Raw genomic sequence first — 15116 nt, forward strand, 5'->3', positions numbered from 1 at the left:
ATGTTTGTGTAGAGATCATCAACATGGCAGATATTGGAGATCTGCAGATTTATGACGACATTTTTCTGTAGTAATGTGTTGTAGTCTACCAGAATTGGTCAATTATGACAATTTTCCCAAGAGATGAGGGAAAAGCACCAGGAGAAAGCAGCATGTGTACAAAGGTGCACGGGCCGGCAGCAAGCAGCTCTGGACCTAAGAGTAAGGAGAATTATTTTAACTGTAATTTATTTAATTTTTATTGTAAGCTTTAAGTATTCTTGGGACTTCCAGGTGGAGATGGCTTAAAAAGTAGGTGGAGGAAGAAAACCTAGTGAAGGAAAATCAAGAAAAAGAAAGCATGAATAAGAAACTAAGAGAAACTTGGGGTGGTATTTCCTCCAAGTCTAAGAAACTCAAGTGAAAAAGTGTTAGTACTAAAAAGAGAATTAAAAAATGTGGTAGAATACAAGATACAGATATCTAGATATAAAAACCAATAGCTTTCTTACACTACTAGCCATAATCAGTTAAAAGCTGAAATGGAAAATGATCTCATTCATAATAACTGGCTATAAATTTAGTAAGACAGACAAAACTATAAAATTTTACTGAAGGACATAAAATAAGATCTGAATAAATAAAGAAATGTACCATACTATGATCCTGGAGGGGAAGAATAAATACAAAGTCTCCCCCAAACCACATACTATATATAAATTTAGTACAACTTGAATCACATCAGGGTTTCTTATTAGTGAAGATAGGGGTGGGGTGGGGCTGTGACAACTGAATTTTAAAGTTCATCTAGAAGAGCAAATGAGTAGAATAGTAACAGGCTATCTGTCCCCTGCTCAAATTAAATATGGAAATATTCAAGTGCCAGAAGGCATGCTGGGTAATACGAATGAATTATGAAGTATAGTCACTGCTTAAAATCTATGGAGGACACTCCTTTCAGGCACAGGGATAGTCAGAGAACATAGTAAGAGCCATATGTGATAGACTCTGGGCAAACGATGGGCCTGAGGGCTCCCACCTCTGCCTGCTCAGGGGCTACCAGAAGGCTCCAGGTTTTCTCCATATGGGGCATGAGGAAGGCAGGGCTGTAGGAAAACAGCATTATTCTACTTTTTCTGTGTAGACAATAGATTTAAAAAACAGCCTGATTGAAATAAAATTTACATACTATAAAATTTGCCCATTTAAAATGTACAATTCAGACTTTAGTATATTCATAATTGTACAACCATCACACTGTCTTAATTTTAAAACATTTTCATTACTCCAAAAACAAACCCTGTACCCACGAGCAGTCACTTCCCATTCAAACTCCTCTCCCCCAGCCATAAGCAACTACTAATCTATTTTCGTTTTCTATGGGTTTGCCTATTCTGATATTTCACAAAAATGGAATCATACAATATGTAGCCTTTTGAGTCAGATCATATGTTGCACAATGTTTAGCATGATGTTTTCAAGGTTTATCCCTGTTGTAGTATGTATGTATCAGTAGTTATTTTTATTGCTGAGCAATATTCCACTGTATGGATATACCACATTTTGTTTATTCGTTCATCAGTTGATGGACATTTGGGTTGTTCCTACTTTGGGCTATTAAGAATAGTGCTCCTATGAACATTTGTGTACAAGTTTTTGTATGGACACATTTTTAGGTCTCTCGAGGATATACCTAGAAGTGGAATTACTAGGTCATATGGTTAACTCTATGTTTAACTTTTCGAGAAATTGTCAAACTGTTTCCCAAAGTAGCTGTACCTTCTTATATTCCAACCAGCAGTGTATGAGGGTTCCACTTTCTCCATGTCCTTGCCAATAACTGTTACTGGCTTTTTGATTACAGCCATTCTTGAGGGTATGAGGTGGCATCTCATTGTGGTTTTAATGTGCATTTCCCTGATTGCTAATGAATTTGAGCATCTTTTCATGTGTATAATATTGGTAATCTGTATATCTTCTTTGGAGAAATGTCTATTCAAATCCTTTGCCCATTTTTAATCAGGTTGTCTTTCTTTTTTTGAGACAGGGTCTCATTCTGTTGCCCGGGCTAGAGTGCTGTGGCATCAGCCTAGCTCACAGCAACTGTGAATTCCTGGGCTCAAGCAATCCTACTGCCTGGGCCTCCCGAGTAGCCAGGACTACAGGCATGCACCACTATGCCAGGCTAATTTTTTCTACTTGTATTTTTAGTTGGCCAATTAATTTCTTTCTATTTTTTAGTAGAGACAGGTCTTGCTCTTGCTCAGGCTGGTTTCGAACTACTGACCTTGAGTGATCTGCCCACCTCAGGCTCCCAGGGTGCTAGGATTACAGGCATGAGCCACCATGCCTGTCTAGGTTGTCTTTCTATTATTGAATTTTAATAGCTGTAACAGTAAATTCTTGGAAAAGAAATAAGAGATTTGCTTTATCAGATACTAAAGCATTCTATAAATCTACTACAGTTAAAACAGTACAATCAATCCTCATTATTCATAGATTCCTATTTGTGAATTCACCTACTACTCCCTAAAATGTATTTGTTATTCACAGGGCTTTTGCAGTCATCCATAGAGCAGCAAATCCCAGGTGGGGTGGAACAAGGCAATGTTCTGCCTTTTTGTTTCATTTCTCATACTGTAAACAAGTGTCCTTTTCTTTTTCTTTCTTTTTTTTTTTTTGAGACAGAGTCCCGCTTTGTTGCCCAGGCTACAGTGAGTGCCGTGGCGTCAGCCTAGCTCACAGCAATCTCCAACTCCTGGGCCTCAACAATCCTCCTGCCTCAGCCTCCCGAGTAGCTGAGACTACAGGCATGTGCCACCATGCCCGGCTAATTTTTTCTATATATTTTTAGTTGGCCAATTAATTTCTTTCTATTTATAGTAGAGACAGGGTCTCTCTCTTGCTCAGGCTGGTTTTGAACTCCTGACCTTGAGCAATCTGCCCGCCTTGGCCTCCCAGAGTGCTAGGATTACAGGTGTGAGCCACTGCGCCTGGCCAAGTGTCCTTTTCATTATCTATTTAGTGCCATGTTTTTCACATTTTTGTGTGATGGTGATGCTGTTTAAAATGGCCCTCATGGGAGGTTGTGCATGTATGGGGGTCAGAGGCTATATGAGAACTCTCTGTGCTTTCCCCACTCAATTTTGCTATGAACCTAAAACTTCTCTAAAAAATAAAATTTGTTAATTTTTTAAAAAGCCCCAATGTGTACTGTTGAAGTGCCTAGCACTCTGAGAGGCTGAGGCAGGCGGATTGCTCGAGGTCAGGAGTTCGAAACCAGCCTCAGAGAGACCCCGTCTCTACCAAAAATAGAAAGAAATTAATTGACCAACTAAAAATATATATACAAAAAATTAGCTGGGACTACATGCCTGTAGTCCCAGCTACTTGGGAGGCTGAGGCAGTAGGATCGCTGAGCCCAGGAGATTGAGGTTGTTGTGAGCCAGACTGAGACTCTGTCTCAAAAAAAAAAAAAAGAAATACTACTGTTCAGTTTTCTAACTGGCAAAACAATGGTAAATGTACTGCTGATGCTCAATATATAGTGTTCATGAAATTATAAGCTAGTATAAGTTTATGAAGACAATTTGATTGTATTTATTAAAGTTTAAAATGTACATGCCCCTTTGACCCAGATACTTTACTTCTAAGAATATATCTTATAGAATAATAGTACATATAAAAAGATATATGCATGTTTGTCTCAGGTGCATTTTTTATAACAGTAAAACAAACAAACAAAACACCCCCCCCCCGGAAACTGGTTAAACTATGGAACATTCAACAGAATGGAATAAAATAAAGTTCTCAAAAATGTGTATACTGGGGTTTAATAGCATGCCCTAAAATTCCATGTCTTTCCTGGAACCTCAGAACGTAGCCTTCTTTGGAAATAGGGTCTTTTTAGACGTAATTAGTTAACACGAGGTCATACTGAAATAGAATGAGCCCCAAATGCATTCTAAATGATATCCTTATCAGAAGAGAACACACACAGACATGCACACAGAAGGAAGATGGCCACGGGAAAATGAAGGCAGAGTTGGAGAGATGCTACCACAAGCCAAGGAATGTCAAGGATCGCTGGCAACCACCAGACATTGGAAGAGGCACGGAAGGATTCTTCCCTAGAGTCTTTGACAGGGAGCGTGGCCCTCCCAACGCCTTCATTTCAGAATTCCAGCCTCCACAACCCTGCCATAATGAATTTCTGTTGTTTCAAGCCACTCAGCCTGTGGTACTTTGTTTCCACAACCTTAGAAACTAATACAATGTGTCTAGCCAAAAATATGTGCATGAGCCCTTTTTGTGTGTGTGAACCAGAAAAAGTATTTTATATTTATATATACTAAGTATATTTATCTGTACAAACACGGAAAAGTTGAGAAGGATGTATACTAGCAGGTTGCTTAAGTAGAGGAGTTAGAAGGAGAGAGGTGAGAAATTTTACTTGATTAAAAGTCTTTTTTAAAAATCAAAATCTTATATCTCTTTATTATCTTTGTATTTACGTATTTTATGTATCTTCCAAGTAAAAATGTCTTTGAAGATCATGAAAACTGAAGCCAAAAATATCAACCTTGAAATGAAGAGCTCAGCCATCTCAGAAGGCAGGCCCCTGGAGAGGTACCCGGCAGGAGCAGAGGCACACTGGCCAGGCTAGGGGCCAGCGAAGAGGGAAAACAATGAGGAAAAAGGACCATTGAGATGGGGTAGAGCCTACGCCATCCATCTGAATGAAGGGAGCCCAAACCTCAAGAGAAAGAACTACTTTTGATTTCTCTGTAGCCTTGAGATATCAAGGTAGATAAAGAATGTGCTTAGATTTGGTGGAAAGACTGAGCAACGGGTGGGCAGTAGACTGGGCAAGGGGGTGTGGTGTGGGCTCCTCCTCCCCTTCCCACAGAATCCCTGACAACAGAGAGAGACGTGGCCAGACTCCAGCCTGGCTCCCAACTATCTGAAAAGGTTTTGTCTGATGTGTCCTCTAGACAACTGGCTGGAGCCATCGACCCACAAAGTGAATGAAATCCTATCCTGGAAAACAGCCAACAGCACACAGCCAGGCCATTCCATGCCACCATGGTCACAACTTTTCTTCAACCTAATATGCTGCATCTCACTTCTTCCCAACCCTCCTCTGTTCTATTCACTCCTTCCGCCACACCAGACAGAAAGGACAGTGGAAGTTATGTAGCAACTTCCTATCTTTCTTTGAATTTCCAAGGTTTCCTTCCTACAGATATCCTCCTATACCAGCTATTTTAAATAAAAATAATTTAAAAAGTGTGACAGAGAAGAGAAACTCTCTACATAAGAGTTCAATAAAGCTCATGACCTGTATTCCAAATTCTACCATGATGTGGAACCATTTCACTATATGAGATGTCAAAAACGGTCTCTCAGACAAAAATACAGCCTTGAAGTCAAAGTACAGAAACTGTAACCTCCCACCCATCTTTACAAGTTGGACACTCTACAGAAAAGTGGGTGGGCCAACGTCTGACCCATCAGGCGGCTTCGTGGTGCCTGAGAGTTGTTTACAAAGAAAATTCACTTAGGCTCGTTCACTGTGGACAACCACAACATACTCTGGAATTCTGAGTGGGGAGAGTCCTTCTACACAGATTACTAACCTGGCAAAAAGAAGAAAAGATTTCTTTCTAGGACAAAAAACTCCCTCTGGGTAAAAAGGATAGGGAAGGAAGAAAGGGAAAAAGCCAATACTAGCTCTACAAGAGCAGGGGCTCTGTCTGTTTTGTTCACTGCTCTGTTGAGAACAGTGCCTGGCATATAGCAGGCTTTCAAGAAACATTCACTGAATGAATGAATGAGTGGGGGGGGGGAGGGAGGCTAACAAACCAGAAACTTTTAACTATAGAATTAAGTCCGTTGGGAGAAAAATCAAAAGAGCTGTCTGGATTCAGAGAAACTTCAAAATAAAGATTAAACAAATAAAACTTCCTGATTTCTTATATTAGAAATTTCCCCAAGAAAAGCCTACAAAGCCTGTGACAAGTTCCCATGACTGTCACTGGCCCATGCTCAGTACTGAACCAGGCTCCTCTCCAGGAGCTCATTTTGCATACACCTCTTCTAGTATCCTGTGCGTGAGGCAGGGGAAAGCCTGGAAGTGGCTTTTGCCAGGTCCCCTGCATGGGTGGCAGCATGCCCAGAGTCATTTTCATACACTGCAGGGATGGAAGGAGCCCAAGAAATCACTTCGCCAATAGCCTTACTTTCAGGAAGCAATGTATCTGAACAACTCCAAATGAAAGAGCGTCCATCTATTTTCATGAGTTCTCATTATACAAAAATTTTTCTCTAAATATGAAACTTTAAGTAAGTTACTCAATCCCCTTGCACATTAGTTTCCTTATCTTTGAAATGGACATAAAAACAGTATCTACCTTATGTTACTGTTGCAAAGACTGAGAAATGAATATAAAGTACATAGCGCAGTGCCTGGTATATAGAAGTACTTGACACTGCTGGTCCTATCACAGAAGGTAAGCTTATTTTGCAAACAAAAGAGTAAGATACTCCTTGAGGTCCAGGCATTTCATCTTTGGGGACTGGCCTGGACTCGTTAAGTCAGACTAGGCCCTTAGTTGTAAGTCAATGAATGATTTGTTACTCCCCAACCTCCTGATGCTGCTGCATGCACTTCATCCTTTCCTTGAAGGCCCATGGATGCCTAAAGCTCTAACTGAGCGGTATATAGATATACTTTCTCACCATAGTGAGAACTACCCCAGGCTTCCTCAGAATAAATGGGTGTTTTAATTTAAAAGGGGCCAGAAAATGCCACAAACAAAATAATTGGGTTTAACATACTGGCATCTGGCTTGGCTGAGGGTAGTGACGGCAGGCAGTAAGTGAGACAGAATGGACACAGTGCTAGACTAGAGTTAAGAAACTAAGGTTGAAATGTTATTTCGCCACTTTCATCTGGATGAGCAAGTTCCCTCACCTCCCCTGGCCTCAGTTTCTTCTCTCATAAATTGGGAGTATATACTAGATAACTCTAAAGGTCCTTTTTAGCTCCAGGACTTAATGATTCCATGGAAATGGCAAAAGCCAAGAGGACAGCTGGCAGGAACAAAGTGGATATAAAGATAGGAAGCCAGGAGGGAAAACAAAGAAATAAGAATGTGACTGTGAAGAAAAAACTATGGGTAAGAGAACGGATTGAGTAAGCTGACATGATCCATAGGGTGCAGGCTGAGACGATGAGCTGGGCTGAATGCTGGGGAAAGATCAGCGCAGGAAAATTCTAAAGGGCTAATACCTTGGAAGACCATTTATCTTCAGAACTGTAGTACCAGCCAGAAAGAACCTTGTCTCTTCAGGAACTAGGGAGCTCAGAGAGACAGTATCTGATGGTCTGAGAGAAAGAAGAGTGTAGGACTCCAAATTCAAACTTAAAGCTAGACTCTTTAGGTCACTATGTAGCTACAAACTACTCACATCAGAGTTAAGAGCTCAGACTCCGAAGACTGGCTGCCTGAGTTCAAATTGTGGCTCTAATGACTTAATAACTTTGGGACCTTGAGCAACTTTACTGTGCCTCAGTGTCTTCATCTGTAAAATGGGCATAAAACCTCAAACTACCTCATGGGGATATTGTGAAGATTAAATAAGCCCCTTGAATAGAGTCTGTTACCTGGTAAATACTAAATAAGTCTCAGCTTATTTTTTGCTGTAGAGATGTTTATATGACTCACTGCAAAGTCACTTCATTCCCCTCATCAAGAGGATTTAGGGGCAGGATTTCCTACCCAAGACTGAAACCTAGAAAAGAACCCCACTTCTGTTGCCCTTTTGTTCTCTGGGTAGGGTCAGGAGAAAACCCCTGACCATTGGTGGTGGTGCCTCTAGTATGTCACCAAGGCTCCAACTACCCCCCATCATTCCCAAGGTGCCACTGCAAGGAGCACCAGATGACCCTGGGAGGTCAGAGAGGCCAGCAGTTAAGGAAACAATATGCTCAGGGGGTTTCCATTGGCGAATCGGCCACACCATTCACCCCTGAATTTATTTCAAATGTACTGCTAAGTAATCTTAACTTAAAGGAAGTTGCTTTTTGGTACCAAGACATTAAAAATAATATATTAGCCAGGCATAGTGGCATGCACTTGTCATCCTAGCTACTTGGGAGGCCGAGGCAGGAGGATCACAGGAGTTCGAGGCTGCAATGAGCTATGATCATGCCACTTGGGTTCCAGCCTGGGTGACAGAGTAAGACTTTTTCTCAAAAAAAAAAAAGTATATTTTTATTTTTCCCACTCTCTTACAGGCCTCTCACAGGCCCAGAAGTTCCAAGTTGTTGCACCTAATTCTCCCCCATGTGTTTCTATTTACCCTTCATCTCATTATGCATTCTTAATTTTTCTTCCAAATGCTATGCAAAACAATTAGTTTTATATGTCTACAGCTTCCCAGAATTATCACAAATGGGAAAATACGGTGCATCAACATCCACATTTATAAGTAAAAACAGCACATTAATAGCATCAACAACATTAAAGAGCTGCAACCACACCCTTCCAATGCTCTCTCTCCTTAACCACTGAGCTCAGCTCCAAGGACTCATTTTATTTTCATTTGCAAGGCAAAATATTAATCTGAAGTGGACCAAATAAATCTGGCTTGTTGAGAAGACACTAATGTTTCTGGAATTTTTCAAACTATGATTTAGAGAAGGAGCAATCATTGTCCACTGACTATCTCCTGTTACAACTCAACAGTCTATGGAGATTCACTCTACATGACAGGGGGAAGAAAGTGATGCCACCAACCAGTATCCATGTGCCAAAGGGTAGCAGTTGTCATTAGGGAGACTGTGAAGGGAAGACAGGAAAGGACACTGATGTGTCTGAGGAAGCAGCACAGTCTGGCCTAACTGACAAGCTTCTGTGAGTTTTTACTCTAAATGCTCTGGACCTTCCTGATAGGGGTTGGAAACTTCATTTTTGAGCTCTGTATGACATTTCAAAAACAACCTTCTCAATAAATACAAGGAAGTTATATCTGGAATTTAAAAAAACTAAATATATGAGCTGTTGATTTTTTTTTAAAAAATGAATTCTTATCTTACAATGTTCCCTTCCTTTGATTTTGATATAATTTTGGAAATTTTTCCATGCCTTCCTCAAGTGTACAAAAATATCTTTCAAAGGAAACCCAACCCAAAGGATGATTTTTATGACTGATTACGTCTTCGTATAAAGAAACTTTATGATTATAAAGCTTAGATTGGGCCAGGTGCAGTGACTCAAGCCATAATCCTAACATTCTGGGAGGCCAAGGTGGCGGGAGGATCACTTGAGCTCAAGAGTTCAAAACCAGCCTAAGCAATGAGACCCTGTCAATACTAAAAAGACAATAGAAAAAAAATGAGTTGGGTGTGGTGGTGCAGACCTATAGTCCCAGCTACTACGGATGCTGAGGCAGGAGGATCGCCTGAGCCCAGGAGTTTGAGACTGCAATGAGCCATGACAATGCCACTACCCTCTAGCTGGGGCCACAGAGTGAGATTGTCACAAAAAAATTAAATAAGTAAAAATAAAAAATAAAGCTTAAACTAATAAATTTTTTCTGAAAACCTATTTCCTAAAAGTTATGCTGGATCCTAAAGGTTTCAGAACATGGTTATACAAAGAGTTCTATAATCCATTTGTGATATTAATGCACATATTTCTCCAATATAGACAAATAAACATCATCAAAATAATATCCCTCTAGTCTTTCTCAAAAAGTAAATTTCAAGTCTTATCACATGTTACATTATTCTCAAACGGAAATCCCTCAAATGGTCTGTCAGACTATGAGTGCCTATGCTGCCACAGATGCACTGTGACTAAACTTAAGTGTTTCTTAAATTCAACTTACTGGCAAAATTGATATACTTTTGAGCACAAAATTAAATGAGCTGTGACAGAGAGAAAGACTAAATTGAAAGAGTGGGATATACTTAGACAAAAACCTAGCTCAATAAGCCAAGGACTATTAAAGGATCTGGTTAAAAGCAAGCTGGACTCAGATGCTTTCAATAAATCCATAGCTATTTATTAAACATCCATTATGGATAGGATTACAGGAGAGAAAAGGATAGAGTAAGATACAGTCAAAACCTCTTATGGGCAAACACTCATCCCTACCATACATGTTCTGAATTTGGCTCCAGCAGATGTGTTTCTCTGGTAAGTTTCTTAATCTGAGTCTCAGTTTCTCAGTCTGGGAAAACGGAGATAATAAATCCCATCCTGCAGAGTTTTAGTGGGACTGAATTAAATGAGACAATATAGGGAAGATGTCTCTCCTTAGGTATCAATAAATGTTATTGCTTTTTCCCTTGTATACTGTCAAGAAATCTGTATCTGATAAATAATAAATGCAGCAGTCTACCTGAAAAGGGTCTGTCCTCATCACTGCCACGAAGAGGAACTCCCTTATTTTCTGGCATATACTTCTTGGTAATGGGCAAGGACATCAGCCGAATGTGATGGATGAGCGAGCGCCAGGTGTGAGCTCCAGAAAGCACCGGTTCAGGTGCTAATGGGCTGAAAGGTTGAATCACAAAGTAGGCAGTGAGCAAGATTAATCCCAAGGTTATGAGGACCTATGAGAAAACATAGGAAAGGATTAATAACTGTCCCAGCAAACAAAATACTTAATGCCAAGAAAAAAAAAGTCCTTTTCTGCTATTTCCAATGTGTCTTAAGAACTAATCCATTTTCATAAACAAGCCATTTACATTGACTTCTGGAAACATTTAAAAGTTGAGAGCTATAAGGACTGCAAGGCTCACCAAGCTTCCAACATACAATAAGGACCTATGTCCACCATTAAAAAATACACACAAATAGAGTTTAACACATTAACTACCATGTGAGTTATATTTAACTCAAGCTAGTTTTGAGCCTAGGGCCTCGTGAGACATATGTAACTCACACATCTCTTTACCTTGGGAGCTGAGCTCTGTGGTGTGCAGGCAACTCACGCTGCCGTGCTGTAGCCTACATGTTATATGATGAGTGGCCCCCTGGGCAAAACCCTACAGTTGGTTTACGAAAATCTTGTTGATGTTCTTATTGTTATAATTAATATTGACAATTGAATACAACTCACACACAGAAAACAATAAAAATAACAAATTTTTCATTAAATTAAAAAGGATGGTTTTGTTTTTGAAGTTTTTATTCTTTTTTCATAATAAAACACTGTGGGCCCAAGGAAAAAAATTTTTTTCTAGTATGGCAGTCAATGTGTTAATTATAAATACACAACTTTCATCTAGGACATTTAACAACATAGTAAAATTTCCTAGTAACACATGGTAACAAGAGCAAAGGCCAATTTATGCACAGAAAAAGCAAGGCTCAATGGTGGAATCATGCAACAGTAATATTTGGGAAGAACGTCGAATAGTTTGTGCTCTAAGTGATTTCCACACCGGAATATATCATTACCTTATACACAGCTATAAGGAGAGGATACTGGGGTGGCCCCCTCTGAGGCTCATTCTTTTCCAGGAGCTGCCTGATAAATTTTTCGATTGCCTTCTCTGACATGCCACACTGATGGCCTGTCTGTCTCACCAAATCAACAGTCTCAGAAAGTTTGTCATAAATGCTGAGCTCATTGGCAGCAAGATCCATGTCTTCTAAGATAAAATCCCTGAGAGAGAGAAAATAAATGTGAAAAAAGAAATATTTAAGTTTATTAATGATATTTATAAATGATATTTGGTTTAAGTACTTCCTCCTCAAAGCTACTACTTTCTTTAGAACCGTGTTTCTTGACCATGTGAGGGGAAGGACCAGTTTTATGTTTTTCCCAATCCACTGCAGACCAATACTTTTATAAAACACAATGAATATGTTGAGACAGTGTCAAATTGCTATACAAGTTTTTAAATGTTACTGAACTGTGGGCTAGTACCAGTTTACAGAGCAGCACTGGTTCCTAACCACTCTGAGGAGCACAATGAACCCTACTGGCATGCTGCTGCAGCACTATGGGCATCCAGAAAGATTTCTGAAACTAACCACAGGAGATCTATTATTGTTAATTTACTAAAAAGTTTTTAAAAATGAAATATGGATAGTGTTGTTGCTCAATTATTTCTTTCCAATTATACCAGATATACTTTTGAGCAACATAAGAGGAGGAACTGATGACTGAAGGTGAGATTTACTGGGGGAAACATGCTAATAAGCTTTGCCAGTGTACGGATTCCAGATAATACAAAACCATGGCATGGAAGCTCTCTAGACCTTGCATCCTCATGCCTTTCCACAAATATAATTGTAGATAATAAAGGGCATTTTATTTGTATTTTATATGCTTAAAAGACCTAAGATCTACAACTAATTTCAAATTTTAATTTGTGTTTGTAGTTATTATTATTATTATTTTTTTTTTTGAGACAGAGTCTTGCTTTGTTGCCTGGGCTAAAGCGCTGTGGCATCAGCCTAGCTCACAGCAACCTCAAACTCCTGGGCTCAAGCAATCCTACTGCCTCAGCCTCCCGAGTAGCTGGGACTACAGGCATGCACCACCATGCCCAGCTAATTTTTTCTATATATATTAGTTGGCCAATTAATTTCTTTCTATTTTTAGTAGAGACGGGGTCTCATTCTTGCTCAGGCTGGTTTTGAACTCCTGACCTTGAGCAATCCTCCTGCCTTGGCCTCCCAAAGTGCTAGGATTACAGGCGTGAGCCACCATGCCTGGCCTGTTTGTAGTTATTTTAAAGCCAGATTATTTCATAGTAGCCCTAGAATAAAAGGCAAAAACTAAAATGGCAAAGTAGAGTTCTCTCTGTACCATTTGTAAAATAAAATTAAATAGTTATTTTTAAAAAGTGCTTGTGGCTGGGCGTGGTCACTCACACCTGTAATCCTAGCACTCTGGGAGGCCGAGGCGTGAGGATTGCTTGAGCGCAGGAGTTCAAGACCAGCTTGAGCAAAAGCGAGACCCTGTCTATACTATAAACAGAAAGAAATTAGCCAAACTAAAAATAGAAAAAATTAGCCGGGCATGGAGGCACGTGTCTGTAGTCCTAGCTACCAGGGAGGCTGAGGCAGAAGGATTATTTAAGCCCAGGAGTTTGAGGTTGCTGTGAGCCAGGCTGACACCACAGCACTCTAGCCTAGGCAAGAGAGTAAGACTCTGTCTCAAAAAAAAAAAAAAGTGCTGTGTTACAGAACAATATAATCTCTCATTTGCAGAAGGAAGAACAGTGCTTAGGGTGTATGCTCTCTTCTTCTACTAGGTTTTTGTCTTTTTTTTTTTTTTTTTTTTAATACAGAGGGTCCTCTTATTTCACATACTTCACTCCTAACCTTAAAAAGCACTGACATGGTACACATGTATTGTTTCAGAAAGGAGATGCTGCCACCTGTAGGGTAAAGGACAACAGCCACGTTGCTCCAGCAGAGAAAAGGTGGCCTGAAATGCCATAACTCAGCACACACATCAGCACATGTCTGCCTCCCGATGACTCCTTCTCTTTGGTCCTTTTTTTTTTGAGACAGAGTCTCACTTTGTTGCCCAGGCTAGAGTGAGTGCCATGGCATCAGCCTAGCTCACAGCAACCTCAAACCCCTGGGCTCAAGCAATCCTCCTGCCTCAGGCTCCCAAGTAGCTGGGACTACAGGCATGCGCCACCATGCCCGGCTAATTTTTTCTCTCTCTATATTAGCTGGCCAATTAATTTCTTTCTATTTATAGTAGAGACGGGGTCTCGCTCTTGCTCAGGCTAGTTTCGAACTCCTGACCTCGAGCAATCCACCCACCTCGGCCTCCCAGAGTGCTAGGATTATAGGCGTGAGCCACCGCGCCCAGCCTCTTTGGTCCTTTTAAAACCTTTAGTTCATTAGATCTTAACCTAGCCTGCAAACTGGAATAACCTAGTGAACTTTTCATAAATGCTTATACCTGGGCCTTAACCCACATCAATTAGATCAGAATCAGAAGACTTCTAATGGTAGAATAACAGGCATGAAATCTAGACTTTCAGAAACTGGGGGAGGAAGGGAGGAAGCCCCCACACTCAAATAAAAGGACAGTGCAAACTACAGTTGGGCCTCAAACAACACTGGTTTGAACTGCACAAGTCCACTTATAAACACATTTTTTTCAACCAATGAGGATTGAAAATACAGTATTTACAGGACACAAAACCTGTATGTAGAGAGGGACAACTTTTTTTATAGGTGGGTTCCCCAGAATTGAATGTGAGACTTAAGTATGTGCAGATTCAGATATATTTGGGGGTCCCAGAGCCAATCCATTGAGTATACCGAGACCCAACTGTAATTTAAAAACATGTATTTTCAACAAATGGTGCTAGATATGCACATGTAAAAGGATGAAGTTGGACCTTTCTTTATACCATACACAAAAATTAATCAAAATAGACCACGCGTGGTGGCTCACTCCTGTAATCCTAGCACTCTGGGAGGCTGAGACAGGTGGATCACTCAAGGTCAGGAGTTCGAGACCAGCCTGAACCAGAGCGAGACCCTGTCTCTACTAAAAATAGAAAGAAATTAATTGGCCAACTAAAAATATATAGAAAAAATTAGCCGGGCATGGTGGCACATGCCTGTAGTCCCAGCTACTCGGGAGGCTGAGGCAGGAGGATTGCTTGAGCCCAGGAGATTGAGGTTGCTGTGAGCTAGGCTAATGCCATGGCACTCTAGCCTGGGCAACAGAGTGAGACTCTGTCACACACACACACACACACACACACAATTAATCAAAATGGATTAAATACTTATGAGCCAAAACTATAAAACTCTTAGAAGAAAATATAGGGAAAACCTTCATGATACTGCATTAAACAATGGCTTATTAGACACAACACAAAAGAGCAAGCAGCAAAAGAAAAAATAAATTGGACTTCATCAAAATAAAAAACTTTTGTGCCTCAAATGATACCATTACGAAAGTGATATGCCAACCCACAGAATGGGAGAAAATATTTGTAAATCGTATATCTGATACGGGGTAGTATAGAGAATATATCAAGAATTCTGGCCGGGCGCGGTGGCTCACGCCTGTAATCCTAGCTCTCTGGGAGGCCGAGGCGGGTGGATTGCTCGAGGTCAGGAGTTCGAAAC

At 40.3% G+C, this 15116-nt stretch overlaps 1 protein-coding gene across 6 annotated transcripts in view; it reads right to left on the reverse strand.

Moving 5' to 3' along the window:
- Positions 1–15116, reverse strand: part of C5H6orf89 (chromosome 5 C6orf89 homolog) — a 55082-nt gene that overhangs the window by 15918 nt on the left and 24048 nt on the right. For 5 of the 6 annotated variants that reach the window (XM_076003391.1, XM_012746841.2, XM_012746839.2 and 2 more), the window contains 2 exons: positions 11457–11664; positions 10393–10606 (listed from right to left, as the gene is read on the reverse strand). In XM_076003391.1, the coding sequence (XP_075859506.1) occupies positions 10393–10606; positions 11457–11645 (403 nt within the window). In that variant the 5' untranslated portion in view covers positions 11646–11664. Of the gene's footprint in view, positions 1–10392; positions 10607–11456; positions 11665–15116 lie in introns of those variants that run through there. The other variant, XM_012746842.2, reaches the window with a different exon arrangement.

Source organism: Microcebus murinus, chromosome 5 (genome assembly GCF_040939455.1).
Source record: "Microcebus murinus isolate Inina chromosome 5, M.murinus_Inina_mat1.0, whole genome shotgun sequence".
NCBI lineage: Eukaryota > Metazoa > Chordata > Mammalia > Primates > Cheirogaleidae > Microcebus > Microcebus murinus.